The 14642-nt window shown below is 40.8% G+C and overlaps 1 protein-coding gene across 5 annotated transcripts in view; it reads right to left on the minus strand.

Annotated features, from left to right (window-relative positions):
- Positions 1-701: 701 nt before the first annotated feature.
- The window catches only part of KAT5 (lysine acetyltransferase 5), a 44200-nt gene continuing 30259 nt past the window's right edge, over positions 702-14642 (minus strand). For all 5 annotated transcript variants that reach the window (XM_089658084.1, XM_089658083.1, XM_089658085.1 and 2 more), the window contains exons 12-15: positions 11990-12083; positions 11749-11908; positions 11535-11616; positions 702-2193 (exon numbers count right to left, since the gene is read on the minus strand). In XM_089658084.1, the coding sequence (XP_089514210.1) occupies positions 2059-2193; positions 11535-11616; positions 11749-11908; positions 11990-12083 (471 nt within the window). In that variant the 3' untranslated portion in view covers positions 702-2058. The remainder of the gene's footprint in view (positions 2194-11534; positions 11617-11748; positions 11909-11989; positions 12084-14642) is intronic.

Consider the following 14642-nt stretch of genomic DNA (forward strand, 5'->3'; position numbering starts at 1 on the left):
TCCTCTTCAGCTTGGTGCTCCAGTGAGCGCTAGAGGGGCGGGGCAGAGCAGAGAGCTGGTGACTAACAGTCATTGCTTTCAGCCCCGAGGGAACCGAGAGGTCATGTGATCGCTCAGTTCTCAGGCTTAGGGCCAGCAAGGGACAGCTGCTACATCACACCAATGCTGCAGCAGGGATGCAAGTATGTATAATTGTTTTATTTTATTTTTTTTCAATTTCATACTTCAACTTTAATAAATAAGTGAGCACTTTTTAGGGTTTCGTTCACATTATCCAGTTTGAAATTGATCATAGTGGTGAATCTCTACCCTTAGGCTCCATTCATACCAATGTGTTTTTTAGTTCTTTTTGCAGAAACGCACTACAGTCCATTTAACATGGTTTCCTATGGAACATGTTCATATCTATGCTTTTTTGCTACAACAGAGTTCAATGGAGAAGCTGCTGAAATGCATGAAATGCGTTTTTGCTGCATTTTGCATTTTTCTGCTGCCCAGCAACAAAAATAATTTCACTTTTAATATAAAAAAAAAAAACTGAACAAAAACACAAAAAAACTCGATAAAAACATATCATAATCATGTAGAAAACCGCAACACAAATGGCAAAAAGCACTGGAGAAAGCATCAAATGCAAAATAATAATATGTGAACCAAGCCTTAAACTGTGGCTGTCAATAAAAGGGCAATCAGCCAGGAGATTCCATAAAACCTGTGTATTTCCATGAAGCAGCTGAAATGAAGTTCTATAATCTTGGCTAACACCAAGCGAATAAAAATCATTCAACCAAGATGACTATTATCTGTATTGCCCACCATAATGCTTTTGGAACAATTCTTAAGAGTTTGGAGCAAAATACGCATTTTAACTGCAGAAAATGACTTATTTACCTACTGATATTGTTAAATAAATTATTATCCATGTAAAGAACCCCACATTGGTTCTAAAAGATCTTTTAGACGTAGTAAGAAACACCACTTGTATTTACAAAAACATTACAGCTAGCAGTAGCCTCCATCATACAGTCACAGCAAGTCACTCGTAGAAAACAAAATCACAAAAATATTTTTTAAAGTTTTTGTTCTATTAAACTCTTCTGGGCTTATTTCATTAAGCAGTGCAAAAACTGTGAAGTAATGACAAGCAGATTTCAGTTTACAGAAGTCTTACGATGCACTGTATAAATCCAATTAGTTTCATCTAAAACACATAGGTGGGGAATCTTTTCCTTTACTTCTTGTATCTTCCCATTTCCCTAATTTTAGGTGAATTTGGTCAACCATACCATGGCATGGGCATACAGCTCTGGGTGACCATTCTGTGGCAAATTTAAAAAAATGTTGATTGCCATGGTTTCTCTGAAGGTTAGCTGCTGTGGAATCTGCAGTCTCCTTGCACCTCTCCCCTCCACAAATAAGTATGTAAGGCTGAGTAGATCATACATATTCAGTTTTGCCTGACAGTAACTGAATCATGCTTGAACACCTTAAAGCTCCTTCCATGTCTATTTGCACCTTTAGAGGGAATCTGTAAAAGGTTTTGCAAGTATAGCGATTTCTTTTTAACATGTTTAGTAGTTGGATAGGATATTCAAGCAAATATTTTAAAATTTTGGAGCTAGTCATGCTAGTGTGTATTGATGGTCATTTAAACAAAGTCTACAGCTAAAAAGTCTATAAAGATTTGTTATAGACTACTCCATAGTTGTCCAATTAGTTCAATATGTCAATTTTTGTTGTTGTTTGTGTGTGTGTCTTAAATACAATTTCTTTTACTCTGTACAGCAAGAACCTCTTGTATATGTACAGTTCCAGCTCATTAAGCCACTCACACCTTGGCATCAGTGGCACTTTTTTTTTAATCAGCCAGTAATCCAAAAGACCGTATATGACCTCCATGGAATGATAGAATTGTTTGTCAGTTCTGTGTTGAATGAAGTGGAAAAATTCACTTGTTCAAGGGTTCTTGGCGTTCAGGCTTTGAAAGTCTCTTACACACCATACAACAGCTTAACATTTCTGGTTCTTCTGATTTTCAAGTTCTTGTATTTTATTTCCCTACCACTTCCCTCTTTTGCTCCAGTCCTTCGGCGTAAAATGCAGACATTTGGAGTCTATCCTGAGAACCCTCTTCAACATAGCTCTTTCGTGACCTTCCACGATGTCTTCTGAAAGTGTAAGAATGTACTGACCCTGCAAGAAACATTCTCTGGTCACTGAGAAATACTGCCAAGCTAGGAAATAAGTTACAGTATAATGGTGGTCAACGTACATGCTACAGGTTGCCCTAAGTGTATCCCTCATATCACCAAAGGGCTGCACATAATATGCAGTGAATATAATGCTAAAGAAAGTTGTCAGACTGCAGACATGCAACAGGACAGAATATGAAATTTAAAGGCAAGTCAAAATTCTGTTTATCTTAATCATAGAGTACAGGACACAGGCTGGATATTCAGACTCTGAGACATACCCATGCAATGAGGGGTAAGCAAGAAGTGCCAACAAGCCCAAACAAACAAAGGTCAAAGACCCAGCTCAGAGTGCTAAGAAAACCTTGTGGTCAAAGGCTGCATCCACAGAGGTCTGGACATCCACCTAGTGGACCTTGGAGAAGGCATGAACTGAAGACCAGCTGGTGGCCTTATAAGGCTAGGCAACAGAAGCTTGATGTCATAAAGCCCAGGAAACTCCAACAGAGCTGATAGTGAGCACGTAGTGGTACTGGGGGTACCTTACCTTTTAGAGCATAAGCTCTTGCGATGAATTGTCTTATCCATTTAGCAACAGTGGACTTAAAAAGCAGGGTGTCCTTTACAAAACCCTGTTGGCAAAACCAAAAGAGTCTGTTTTTCGAATAGACACTGTGGCTGTCGGATAAACCCTGACAGCTATAACCATGTCCAGAGAGTGGGGAGCAATTTCCTTGGAGATGCTGTGGAGCAGGGCACAAAGAAGGAAGGACAATGCCCTTAAAGTAGAACAATGAGGCAAAAGTTTTTTTTTAGTTTTGGATAAAGGGAAGAGGGATTAGAACACTTGTCAATCTTTTATCGCTGTTTGTCCCCGTTAGGGAGATTCACCCTCTCTATTTGTACTATTTACGATTGTCATTGAAACTGAAAGTAAAAGAAAACAAATTTTGGGTTGTCACCAGAAAAGTAATAGAAGGGAAATTTTCCACTAGGGACACTAGTTCTGGTGACCTGGGTGTCCCCCAAGAAATTTCCTTAATTTGCAGGGGTTTCCTCTCACTTCCTGTTTGACTATGGGACAGGAAGTGAAGGGAAATCTCTGCAATGGGACACAGATGCCAAAAACAAAATCTGACAGGAGTTATAAACCTCCCTTGCTCTATCCAAAATGAAAAAAAAAAGGTTTTGCCTATAGTTCTTTAGGGTGGAAGGCTGAGCATACGTTGGCTAGAAAAGTGGGTCCTGAATGCAAGACCACTTTATCCTTGGGGAGAATCAGGAAAGGAATGAGGAAGCCGCTAACCCAGAAACAAATCTGACAGATGTGATAGTCACCAGGAAGGCCAAGAGGAGGAGAAAGCACCCAGTGAGTTCAAGGGGTGGTGAGAGCCAGACTGAGATCCCATGAAAGCATAGGGTGCTGTAATGGGAATTTTATCCAAAACAGCTCTTGAATAAAGGTCTAACAAGTGAAATTGAAGCCAAAGGGTTCTGGAATAGGATGGGTACAGCCGAAACCTGACCCTTAAGAGTACTTAAGGTCAAATTTGGATCAAGTCCCAATTGTAGGAAGGCAAAAGTGTGAGGTACAGAATAACCTCTGGGGTTGAAAAGCCTGTATTTATGCCAGTCAAATTTAATTTCCAGGTACGATAGTATATTTTTCATTAGGTGGCTTTTCTGGCTCTAAGTAAGGTAGGAGTCAGAGAAACCCCATCCTTCAAGACCTGTGTTTCAACAGCCATAACTGAGGAGGAGGATGAAATAAGGAGCCTTGGGACAACAGGTCTGGCCTGTTTGGAAAAGGCCAGGGCTCATCTTTCAGACTTTTGAGTATGTCTGGGCATCAGGTTCTTCTGGGACTTTCCAGTAGAATGAAAATCACTGATTAGTCTCTTCCTCTACTTTGCAGAGCAATTAAGGAAGAATCTGCACTGGAGGAAAGGTATATTTTAGCCTGAGTCCAGGGAATTGGATCCCAATGGTACACGATTCTTGGTCCTGGTCACAAACAGGGGTAACTTCTTGAACCTGAAGGCTAATAAGCCACATTTGGAGTCCTTAATTTCTCACATAGGAGATAGAAGATATGGGGATGAAGGGACCATTTCCCCTGGTCCAGGAGGTGACACCTGAGGAAACCCATCTGCCAATTGTCCATTTCAGAATGTGAAAAGCAGAGATTGCACGTTAGTGGTTCTCTGCGCAGTAGAGAATTGTACTTTCTTCCTTAATCAGTTCCCGCCCGGCCTATGGCCGAATGGCGACCGGCAAAAACCCTCGTCCCTCCGGGTGGACGCCATATGGCGTCCTTTCAGGCATGCGCAGTTTGCATTCCAGCAGAGGCGCGCAGCGGCGTGATCTGTCACCGGCCGTGTACCTCGGACACGGCCGATGACAAATCTGTGTATCAGCCCCGTTGCCATTACCATGTGACCTGCTGTGACCAATCACAGCAGGGCACATGACAGTTGTATACAATGGATGGCTTCTTATCATGCCAACCATTGTGTACAAGTGTGGCTAGCAGTGAATGGTCACAGCGATCACATGCACAAGCTGGGCCAATAACAGCCCAGCTGTGTCATGTGATTAGCTGTGGCCAAATCACAGTTAAAGGGGAAAAAAAAAAATCCTGAATGAATCGATTTCATTCAGGTAAATGCTTGCTGATAGCAAAGTAATTCTTCGCTATGAGCAAATTGTGTAAAAAAAAAAAAAAATATAGATCACTTCCCCAAAGTAGTACAATGTTACTATGGTAACATTATACTACTTTGGTCATAGTGAAATATGAAAAAAAAACTTAAAAAAAAAGAAAAAAAATGTAATAAAAATAAAAAATTATCAATTTTTTTTTCCTACTGTCACCAGTCAGTGTCCCTGATCACCCCATGCCAGTTATATAATGCTGTACTGCACTGGAGACAGTATGTAAAAAAAAAAAAAAAAAATTAGTGAAAATCATTTTTATTTCCGAAAAATGACAAAAAAATTACAACTTCAAAAAACTCGCCATGCCTGTTATGAAATACGTCGGACTGTCTACTTTGAAAAAAGGGGGCATTTGGGAGATATCTGTACATTCTTGGACCTCAAGAAATTTGATTGGCCGTCAGTGCTTCAAGACTGATCAATTTTCAGATATATATCATAGTTTTTTGAACTCTATAACTTTCCTACAGACTAAATAATAAATACTAATTTGGGTTATTTTCACCAAAGACATGTAGAATACATCTTGGTCTAAATTTATGAACAATTATTTATTTGCAAACTTTTATAACAGAAACAAAGAAAAACGTTTTTTTTCAAAATTTTCAGTCTTTTGTTAATTTAGCAAAAAATAAAAACCCCAGCGGTGATTAAATACCACCAAAAGAAAGCTCTAGTTGTGTGAATAAAATGATAAAATTTTTGTTTGGGTACAATGTTGTATGACCGCGCAATTGTCATTCAAAGTGTGCGAGCGCTGAAACCTGAAAATTGGCCTGGGCAGGAAGGGGGCAAAAGTGCCCGATATTGAAGTGGTTAAAAGGATAAGTTCACCTTTATACAAAAAATACTAAATGCACATTTTTTTGCAGCTTAAAAAAAATGTGCATTTATTATTTTTTGATGCAGGAGCCTGTAAATCATTGCACTAGCAATCAGCAGATCGCTGGTGCCATTTCAGGTCTCCTGCAGATCTTTCAGTATATCTGCTTGCCCGTACGGGATGTATAGGCAAGTAGATATACACACAGGTAGAATCAATGGACTACCACAGTGCTCCAGAGCGCCGTGTTGGTTTATTGAGAACCACAAGCTGACAGCCGCTAAGGCTGTCTAGACTTGTAGTTTCGCATTCACAGAACACAGTGAATGGGTGATACGGCCGGGTGGGCGGAACACCACATGGCCGCATTTTTTCTAAATTTTACAGCTAGCGAGGGGGGGAGCAGGGGCCCGTGCATTCTTAACATGTTACATCCTGAATATGGGTGTAACATGTAACATGTTATGAAGGGTGAACTTATCCTTTAACGCTGCCTGAATCCTGTTATTCCCCTGATAATTGATATAGGCCATTGTTGTAGCACTGATGATTGCACACTGACTGAGTATCCTTAAAAAAGGGTGGTCCAGTGATGCAAAGCTAGTTCTACTGGCTGACCTCCAGGATGTTTATAGGGAACTTTGCTTCCCTTAGGGACCAGTTTCCTTGAACCAAGAGAGATTGGAACATGCCTTCCCAGTCTGTGAGGCTGGCATCTGTTGTTATCACAGAGTAGGGAAGAAACATATTTTCATTTGGTAACCCACCAAATTAAGGAGTACCTTGCTTGACTGGAGAGACATACAGTGAGGAACAGAAGTATTTGAACACCCTGCGATTTTGCAAGTTCTCCCACTTAGAAATCATGGAGGGGTCTGAAATTCACATTGTAGGTGCATTCCCACTTAGAGACAGAATTAAAAAAAAAAATTCAGGAAATCACATTGTATGATGTTTAAAGAATTTATTTGTCTTGCACTGCTGAACATAAGTATTTGAACACCTAAGAAACAGCAAGAATTCTGGCTCTCAAAGACCTGTTACTGTGCCTTTAAAAAGTCCACCTCTACTCCACTCATTAACTACCTGTCTGAGCTCTTTAAAGACACCTGTCCACCCCACAGTCAGTCAGACACCAACTACTACCATGGGCAAGACCAAAGAGCTGTCAAAAGACACCAGATACAAAATTGTGGACCTCCACAAGGCTGGAAAGGGCTACGGGGCACTTGCCAAGCAGCTTGGTGAAAATAGATCAACTGTTGGAGCAATTGTTAGAAAATGGAAGAGGCTAAAGACAACTGTCAGTCTCCCGCGGACTGGGGCTCCATGCAAGATCTCACCGCATGGGGTATCACTGATAAGAAAGGTGAGGAATCAGCCCAGAACTACAAGGGAGGAGCTGGTCAATGACATGAAGAGAGCTGAGACCACAGTTTCAAAGGTCACTGTCGGTAGAACACTACGCCGTCATGGTTTCAAATCATGCATTGCACGGAAGGTTCCCCTGCTCAAGTCATCACATGTCCAGGCCAGTCTGAAGTTTGCCAATGACCATCTGGATGATCCAGAGGAGGCATGGGAGAAAGTCATGTGGTCAGATGAGACCAAAGTAGAACTTTTTGGTCTAAACTTCACTCGTCGTGTTTGGAGGAAAAAGAAGGATGAGTTGCATTCCAAGAACACCATCCCTACTGTGAAGCATGGGGGTGGTAACATCATGCTTTGGGGGTGCTTTTCTGTAAAGGGGACAGGACGACTGCACTGTATTAAGGAGAGGATGAATGGGGCCATTTATTATGAGATTTTGAGCAACAACCTCCTTCCCTCAGTCAGAGCATTGAAGATGGGTCGTGGCTGGGTCTTCCAACATGACAACGACCCGAAGCACACAGCCAGGATAACCAAGGAGTGGCTCCGTAAGAAGCATATCAAGGTTCTGGAGTGGCCTAGCCAGTCTCCAGACCTAAATCCAATAGAACATCTTTGGAGGGAGCTGAAACTCCGTGTTGCTCAGCGAAAGCCCCGAAACCTGACAGATCTAGAGGAGATCTGTGTGGAGGAGTGGGCCAAAATCCCTGTTGCAGTGTGTGCAAACCTGGTCAAGAACTACAGGAAACGTTTGACCTCTGTAATTGCAAACAAAGGCTTCTGTACCAAATATTAACACTGATTTTCTCAGGTGTTCAAATACTTATGTTCAGCAGAGCAAGACAAATAAATTCTTCAAAAATCATACAATGTGATTTCCTAATTTTTTTTTTTTTAATTCTGTCTCTCAGAGTGGGAATGCACCTACAATGTGAATTTCAGATCCCTCCATGATTTCTAAGTGGGAGAACTTGCAAAATCGCAGGGTGTTCAAATACTTCTGTTCCTCACTGTATAGGGAGATGGAGAGAGGAATTGTGTTTGTTCCTGGTAAGAAGGTGTTGTGTTAACCACTTGCCTACTGGGCACTTTTACCCCCTTCCTGCCCAGGCCAATTTTCAGCTTTCAGCGCTGTCGCACTTTGAATGACAATTGCGCAGGCATGCAACACTGTACCCATATGAACTTTTTAGCATTTTTTTTCTCACACACATTGAGCTTTCGTTTGATGGTATTTAATCACCACTGGGTGTTTTATTTTTTTTTGCTAAACTAAAAAAGACCAAACATTTTGAAAAAACTACGTTTTTCTTAGTTTTTATTCTAAAATTTTGCAAACAGGTAATTTTTCTCCTTCATTTGTGCGTTGATGAGGCTGCACTGATAGGCATTGATGGGGAAGCACTGATGAGGCTGCACTGATATGAGGCAATGATGGGCACTGATCGGTGGCAATGATGGACACTAATAGGCAGCACTGAAGAGCACAGACCGGTGGAACTGATGGGAACAGATTGGCAGCACTGACAAGCACAGATTTGCAGCACTGACAGACACTTTTGAGACTGCACTGACAACCAGGGCCCTGATTATCAGTGTAGATGTCTCCTTTCAGACTTGCCAGTTATCTGCAGTACTTAACTCATGCTGTGACAGCGTGAGGAAATTACTGCTAATAACCGGCAAGTGTATTTACATGCTGATCAGCTGTGATTGGACACAGCTGATCACGTGATAAAAGGCAGCTGTGATTGGCTTTTTACTGTATCATGTAACACAGCAATCAGAGCGCCACTGTGGGGCACGTGAGCGGCGTGTTCTGGGAGGATGTCATATAACACCCTCCCAGAACTGGACAACCACGCTGTAGCCGTCATTTGGTTATACAGCAGTCAGAAAGAGGTTAAAGAGGCCTTGAGTGGAACGGAGCAAAAGGGACATCCTTGAACGAGGCTACCATAAGGCCCAGGACACTCATGAAGAATCTCACAGAGGGATGTCTTTTTGATCATAAGGTCTGAGCAGGGTATCCTAAAGAGGCAAGTTTGTTTACCGGAAAGAAAACATTTGCCTAGTCTAGCATGCCTGGTCTCATTCTATGTTTATAATGAGACCCAAGTATTTTATATAAAAGGAAGGCTGGAGAGCAGACTTTTTGCATAGTTTGGTTGAAAAAAAAGACACAAGTCCATCCAGTTCATCCTACAGAAGGTGGGGTGAAGGTTGATTACCCAGCTGAAGACCTGAATAATCTATATAGGTGATTGGATGTTTGTAGATAGTTTTGATAGAGATGAATGCCTCAGAAAATCATCTAGATACCCTATGAGCTAAAGGCCCTAAATTATTAGGAGGAGGAGTAGAGATGCAAGCACTTTTGTGAATACTCTAGAAGCTGAATGGCAGCATCACAAATTGAAAGGGTTTGTCTACAACTGCAAAGCACAGAAAGTGTTGATGAGCTGGGTAAATGGGAATGTGTAGGTAGGAATCACGAATGTCTATTGATGTGAAATATTCTCCTTGTACTGACCTTGGGGTTTCCATGCAAAACTTTGGAATACAAAGTTATTTCTTTAGGGACACTGACCTTGGGGTTTCATGCAAAACTTTGAAACACAAAAGGTATTTCTTTAGAGATTTTAGGTTCACAACAGGACAAATAACCCAATAGGATTTCGGTACCATAAACAGGTTTAGATATAATCTTTTAAACCTGGCCTCTAGAGGGAACAAAATGACCACTCCCTTGGACAAGACAAGGTTCTGGGCAGTCTGCAAATCTGACTTTTGGCTGGTTTGAGAGCACAAAATGATGAGGGGGTAGAGTTTGAAACTCTATTTTGTACCCTTTATAAAACAACTAATTGAACCCAAAGGTCTGGGACGTGTTTGACCCAAAGGGATGCAAACTGCAACAGACATCCCCCCCACTCTTAAGAGTGAGGGAGTCCCTTCATTATGAAAAAGGCTTTGGTGCAGACTTGGTGGACTATGTGTTCCAAGTCTTGCGCCAAAAGAAGGGCTGAATTCTAGCTTTGAAGATTACGTGCTCCTCATTTAGAGAAGGTAAACATAGCCAAGCAAAGGTGTTTTAGAGCCTTCCATTGTGGAATAAGGGCCTTTCCTTCTGTGACCTTTTATGAACTTGTCAAGTGTATCACCAAAGAGACGTCTTCCTTCAAAAGACATATGCATGAGGTATGTTTTATAGGCAGCTTCATTCTGTGCACAGAGACAGAAATGAGAGTCATTCTGGAAATTTGTGTCATAACTTGTTCTGTGGCATCAACACAAAAGTGGAGCAGAAGGCAATGTTTGCTAATTGTTGCACCAGAACTCGGTCCTGGAATATAGGATCCTGTTCATTTCCCTAGTCCAATTAGCTGCCGTTTGACAAACCAAGACTGCAGGAACTGGAGTACTCTAATTGCCAAAAAAAGGCCCCTTCTATTTTTTTATGAATGAGATATATTTTCTTAGACTTTGAAGGTCTCTTAGTAACCAAAGGGGATGGCGAGATGGAGGAGACTCAAGTGTAACTATTCTTCCTGAGGCTTATGCGGACAGCAGAAGCAAGTATATCTATATGGGCAAATATTTTGTGTGAAGCCAAGGAATCATGTGCCTAAGGGTGAGGAAATTTTCACAGCCTCCTCTAGCACGAATTCCAGGTCCTCTTCATTTTGCACCATTTCTACCACTTCTAGAGTGGGTAGGTTAATTTCTGACTCAATAGAGAAGGTAGATGGGATCTATGAATATCTAACCTGTGCAATTAGGATGACTTTACCACATTTGACCATTTCCTGTTGCTTGTGTGCAGTCTTAAGCTGGGAACACACAGGACAAAAATTACCCTAAACTGGTCAGTGCTGTCGGAATTGGCCAACTTTCAGCCCGTGTGTACAGCTGTGTCAGTTCTACAGAAGATGGTCTTACAACCAGCTTCTGTTGAAGGGGCTTGCTGCAAACCAACATCCAACTAGCATCCAATAAGCTCTGGCAGCCAATGATCAGTGTGTTCTGGCAAGGGGGGGGTCAGACTCTCTCACAGACTTCTATATGCACCAAAACACAGACTACTGTCTGCAGGGGGCCCAGAGGCTGCACAGTAAGTAAGCCAAAGAGCAGCAGAGCACTGTGGTTGTTGTACACATGGTAGAAACTGCAGTAGTCGCTATTATGGTTTTTTGTGGTTTTAATTCCTAATTTTAGGTTTGTATTTGTTGCCATTACGTTTTAGGCACGGAGTCACTTTTATATATTACCCCTGGGCTTTGCAGACTACCAGACCCCTGGATTAGATCTAGCAATCAGGATACATTCAATAGATAAAATAATTTGTCTATAATAAGAATGAATAACTTAGAAATGGGCTGCAATGGTACAGAAAAAACAGAGGGGAAGCTTTAAGTTGAGAGCTTTACCTTGTAATAATTGATGAGATTTAGGTACTGCAGTGTAGATATAACATCTTCCTTCTTTATACTGGTTATCTCACTAATTTCACTATAAATAGAAAAGCCCATATTAGTACACATAATTTTTTTTCTCATGGAGGTACTTTCTTAACATTACTACATTGCCTGTACACATCACTCTATGGCTTATGACTTAGTTATGTTTATCATTACATCTTACTTAATAGTGATCTGTGGTCTCTCTCCAGTCTCAGTCTTCAGTTCCATGAGGATTTCCAAGATTGTTTGAGACCAGTAGCTACGGTAAGATAGAAGACCCAAATCTGAGAGTGGCTTTTCTGGAGTGCCTGTCTTTCCCTCTACTTTAGACAATTCATAACCTGTCAGAAGTAAGGAATGCTTTAAGTACATTTCAGATGAGGACACAAGATGAAATAGAAGAAGTGTTGTAGGCTACTTACTGAATTCTATAAGCAGTTTTCCATATCCTCTTCTTTGGTAAGGTGGCAGGGTAAGTATACAAGCCACATTATAGTCCTCTGTAGACTCCTTCTCCTGGAAAGGTCAACAGAGTAGAGAGTGGTAAATGTGTGTCAATGTAACTATTATATATTATACATGAGCTTCATAGTGCAAGGGGTGACCATTAGCACCACATCCCCAAGATAAACATGTACTGTACTAAATTACCTCATAAGGGTGGGACTTTTATTGTATACATTTTCAACTACATGGTAAGAGTAATACAGTTACACTATATTACAGCTTCAAATAATATTTATACAAGAAATAAAAACAGGACAATTCCAGTGTACTTGCCATCTCACAATTTGTATTTTGCACACATTTTAAAATTCAGGTTTAATTATTCATTTTGGTTCTCAGCCAACTGTGACTACATAGGGAAGTTCCTGCAAATGCGCCCCATAACTGTATAGCATTTTTAATTCTTAGGAGGTCCACTTCATATATAACATATAGATGTGGTGACTGTGTCCCAATATAAAAATAAATACAGAGTAGCTAGTTACAGTAATCAGTGGAATCAAAACTGTACCCGCAGAATGGTGGGAACACACCACTGTGCTGGGCTGCTAGGAAGAGAAAGTAAGCTCAAGCCAATGACCCTAGGGATACTAGGAGGTCTTTACAGTGGACTGTTAGGTTCAAGACCTCCAACTAGTCCTCTCCTAAAGGGTAATTGTAACTGTATTACTTTTACCATATGGTTTGTAAACTTATATTCCGACAATTGAAAAATCTCATCCAAATTAAGGGATTTAGTACAATAACCATTTTGGTTGCCTTGAGAAAAAGCTTATAGGAATGAATGAAAAATACTTTTTACATTAGCTTCATAGAATTCTAAGGGTTACACTAAAAAAGTCAGGCACACTGAGGTCCACAACACCCGAAGGATGGAGCAAAAAGTGTGTCCAGCAAATGTCAGACGAATCACTAAACGAAAAAAATAAAACACTTGGCAGAGTAAAATGTTTTCAAATCCTTAAGAGTTGTCACTGTTCAAATGGATTCTGTACAAATGGATCCTAAAATCTTATTTTATTTTTATCCTAGTCAATACTACTTTGCTTTTGTGCACAAAAGGTTTGAACATTAAGGCTGGTTTCACACGATTTCGGTGCACTAATGTGTTCAGTAAGGCACCCAATCATTTGAATGGGCTGCCTATGGCACCAAAAAACGGTTTATGCAATTTTTTTCAACACAGTGCACCACAATGCATGCTAGTGTGTCACTGTGGCTGCAACGCACATGCGTTGGCAAGGTGTATTGAGTTGCAATTAATGGCACCAGGGCACTCCAATGCACACAGTGTACATTTTCACACACTAGTTACATGTGAATTACTGCGAAGCAACAGGGTGAACCTGCCCATAAGATTGCTTGATAATTTGAACATTGACACCATTTTCAAAAAAGAAGGTTGAGATAACTTGAGATGGGATATTCCAGTCAATGAGTCAGATGTTCTATTCTGTTCAGGTGTGTTTGAGTTGTCCTAGCAGATCCTCCAAGGCATGGGTGTTGTTTTAGACTCCACTTACACTTGTGCACATTACAATGAAAGAGTACCAAAATGCATGGTATATATGTGTGCCGCCACTCATTCTGAAAGGCAACTAAGACACCTACACAATGTAAAAAATGTGTCCGCACCTCACCACACAACAACAAAACAAATGTGAAAGCACTGTACCTTGCGGTAGGTAAGTGACATTACCCAAAAAGCGTACAGATGTTTTTTTTTTTATGTGTATTGAGACTTGTTAAGGTCCCATTCATAGTGAACTGGCTGCCTTATCACAATGCGTGTCAATGTTTGAGCTTTAGGCTCGAACACTGAAAAGGGTTGCAAAAATGCCTGAAGACTCGGGCAGGCCATACATAATTTTCTTTTTTCATTGTACCAGCAAAACACTCCTGCTATGGCACTGTATTTTGACATTGGGGAGATTTCCCCATAGACAGAATACAATAATCAGTGATGCAAGCTGTAGCCGGCGGTACTGAAAGTACGGGAAAAACTCAACAGGCTGGTTGTACACAAGTTGATCAATAGACTGACTTGTGAACAACGAGCCAGCCCATACATTCATCAAAATTTTGAACCCATGCATGGCCGGTTTTGGGCTCCAGTTGAGAAAATTGGTGTTAATGAATGTAACATTAGAAAAACACTGGAAATTGTTGGTGTTCATGAAAAGATGTCACAGCAGAAACCATTGATACTAAACGAGTACATGTACAATTTAAAGCACAACAACGGCAGAACCCCCCAAACTGGATTTTCAATTTTTGACTTTGCATGGATTGGGTGGTAGTTACAACCTATGAGACAGGAAGGGAAACATTTATCCAAAAGAACAACATCACTTCCTTACTTTTTATCCAAAAGCAAAACAACCCGACACTATCGGAAGAGGTAACAGACTTGGTCAACTTGTGCTGGTTTAATAGTTTTATTGTTGTATATGTGTTCATATGGTGTGCAAAAATTTTGCCTCTCTTTTCTTTTTGGAAAGTTGCTGTATATTTTATATGCAATGCCAATTGAAAAGCAAAGGCAAGAATACTGTTGATTGTTTCTGG

Source organism: Staurois parvus, unplaced genomic scaffold (genome assembly GCF_062004578.1).
Source record: "Staurois parvus isolate SC_StPar_1 unplaced genomic scaffold, SC_StPar_1.0 ptg001051l, whole genome shotgun sequence".
In the NCBI taxonomy this organism is placed as follows: Eukaryota; Metazoa; Chordata; class Amphibia; order Anura; family Ranidae; genus Staurois; species Staurois parvus.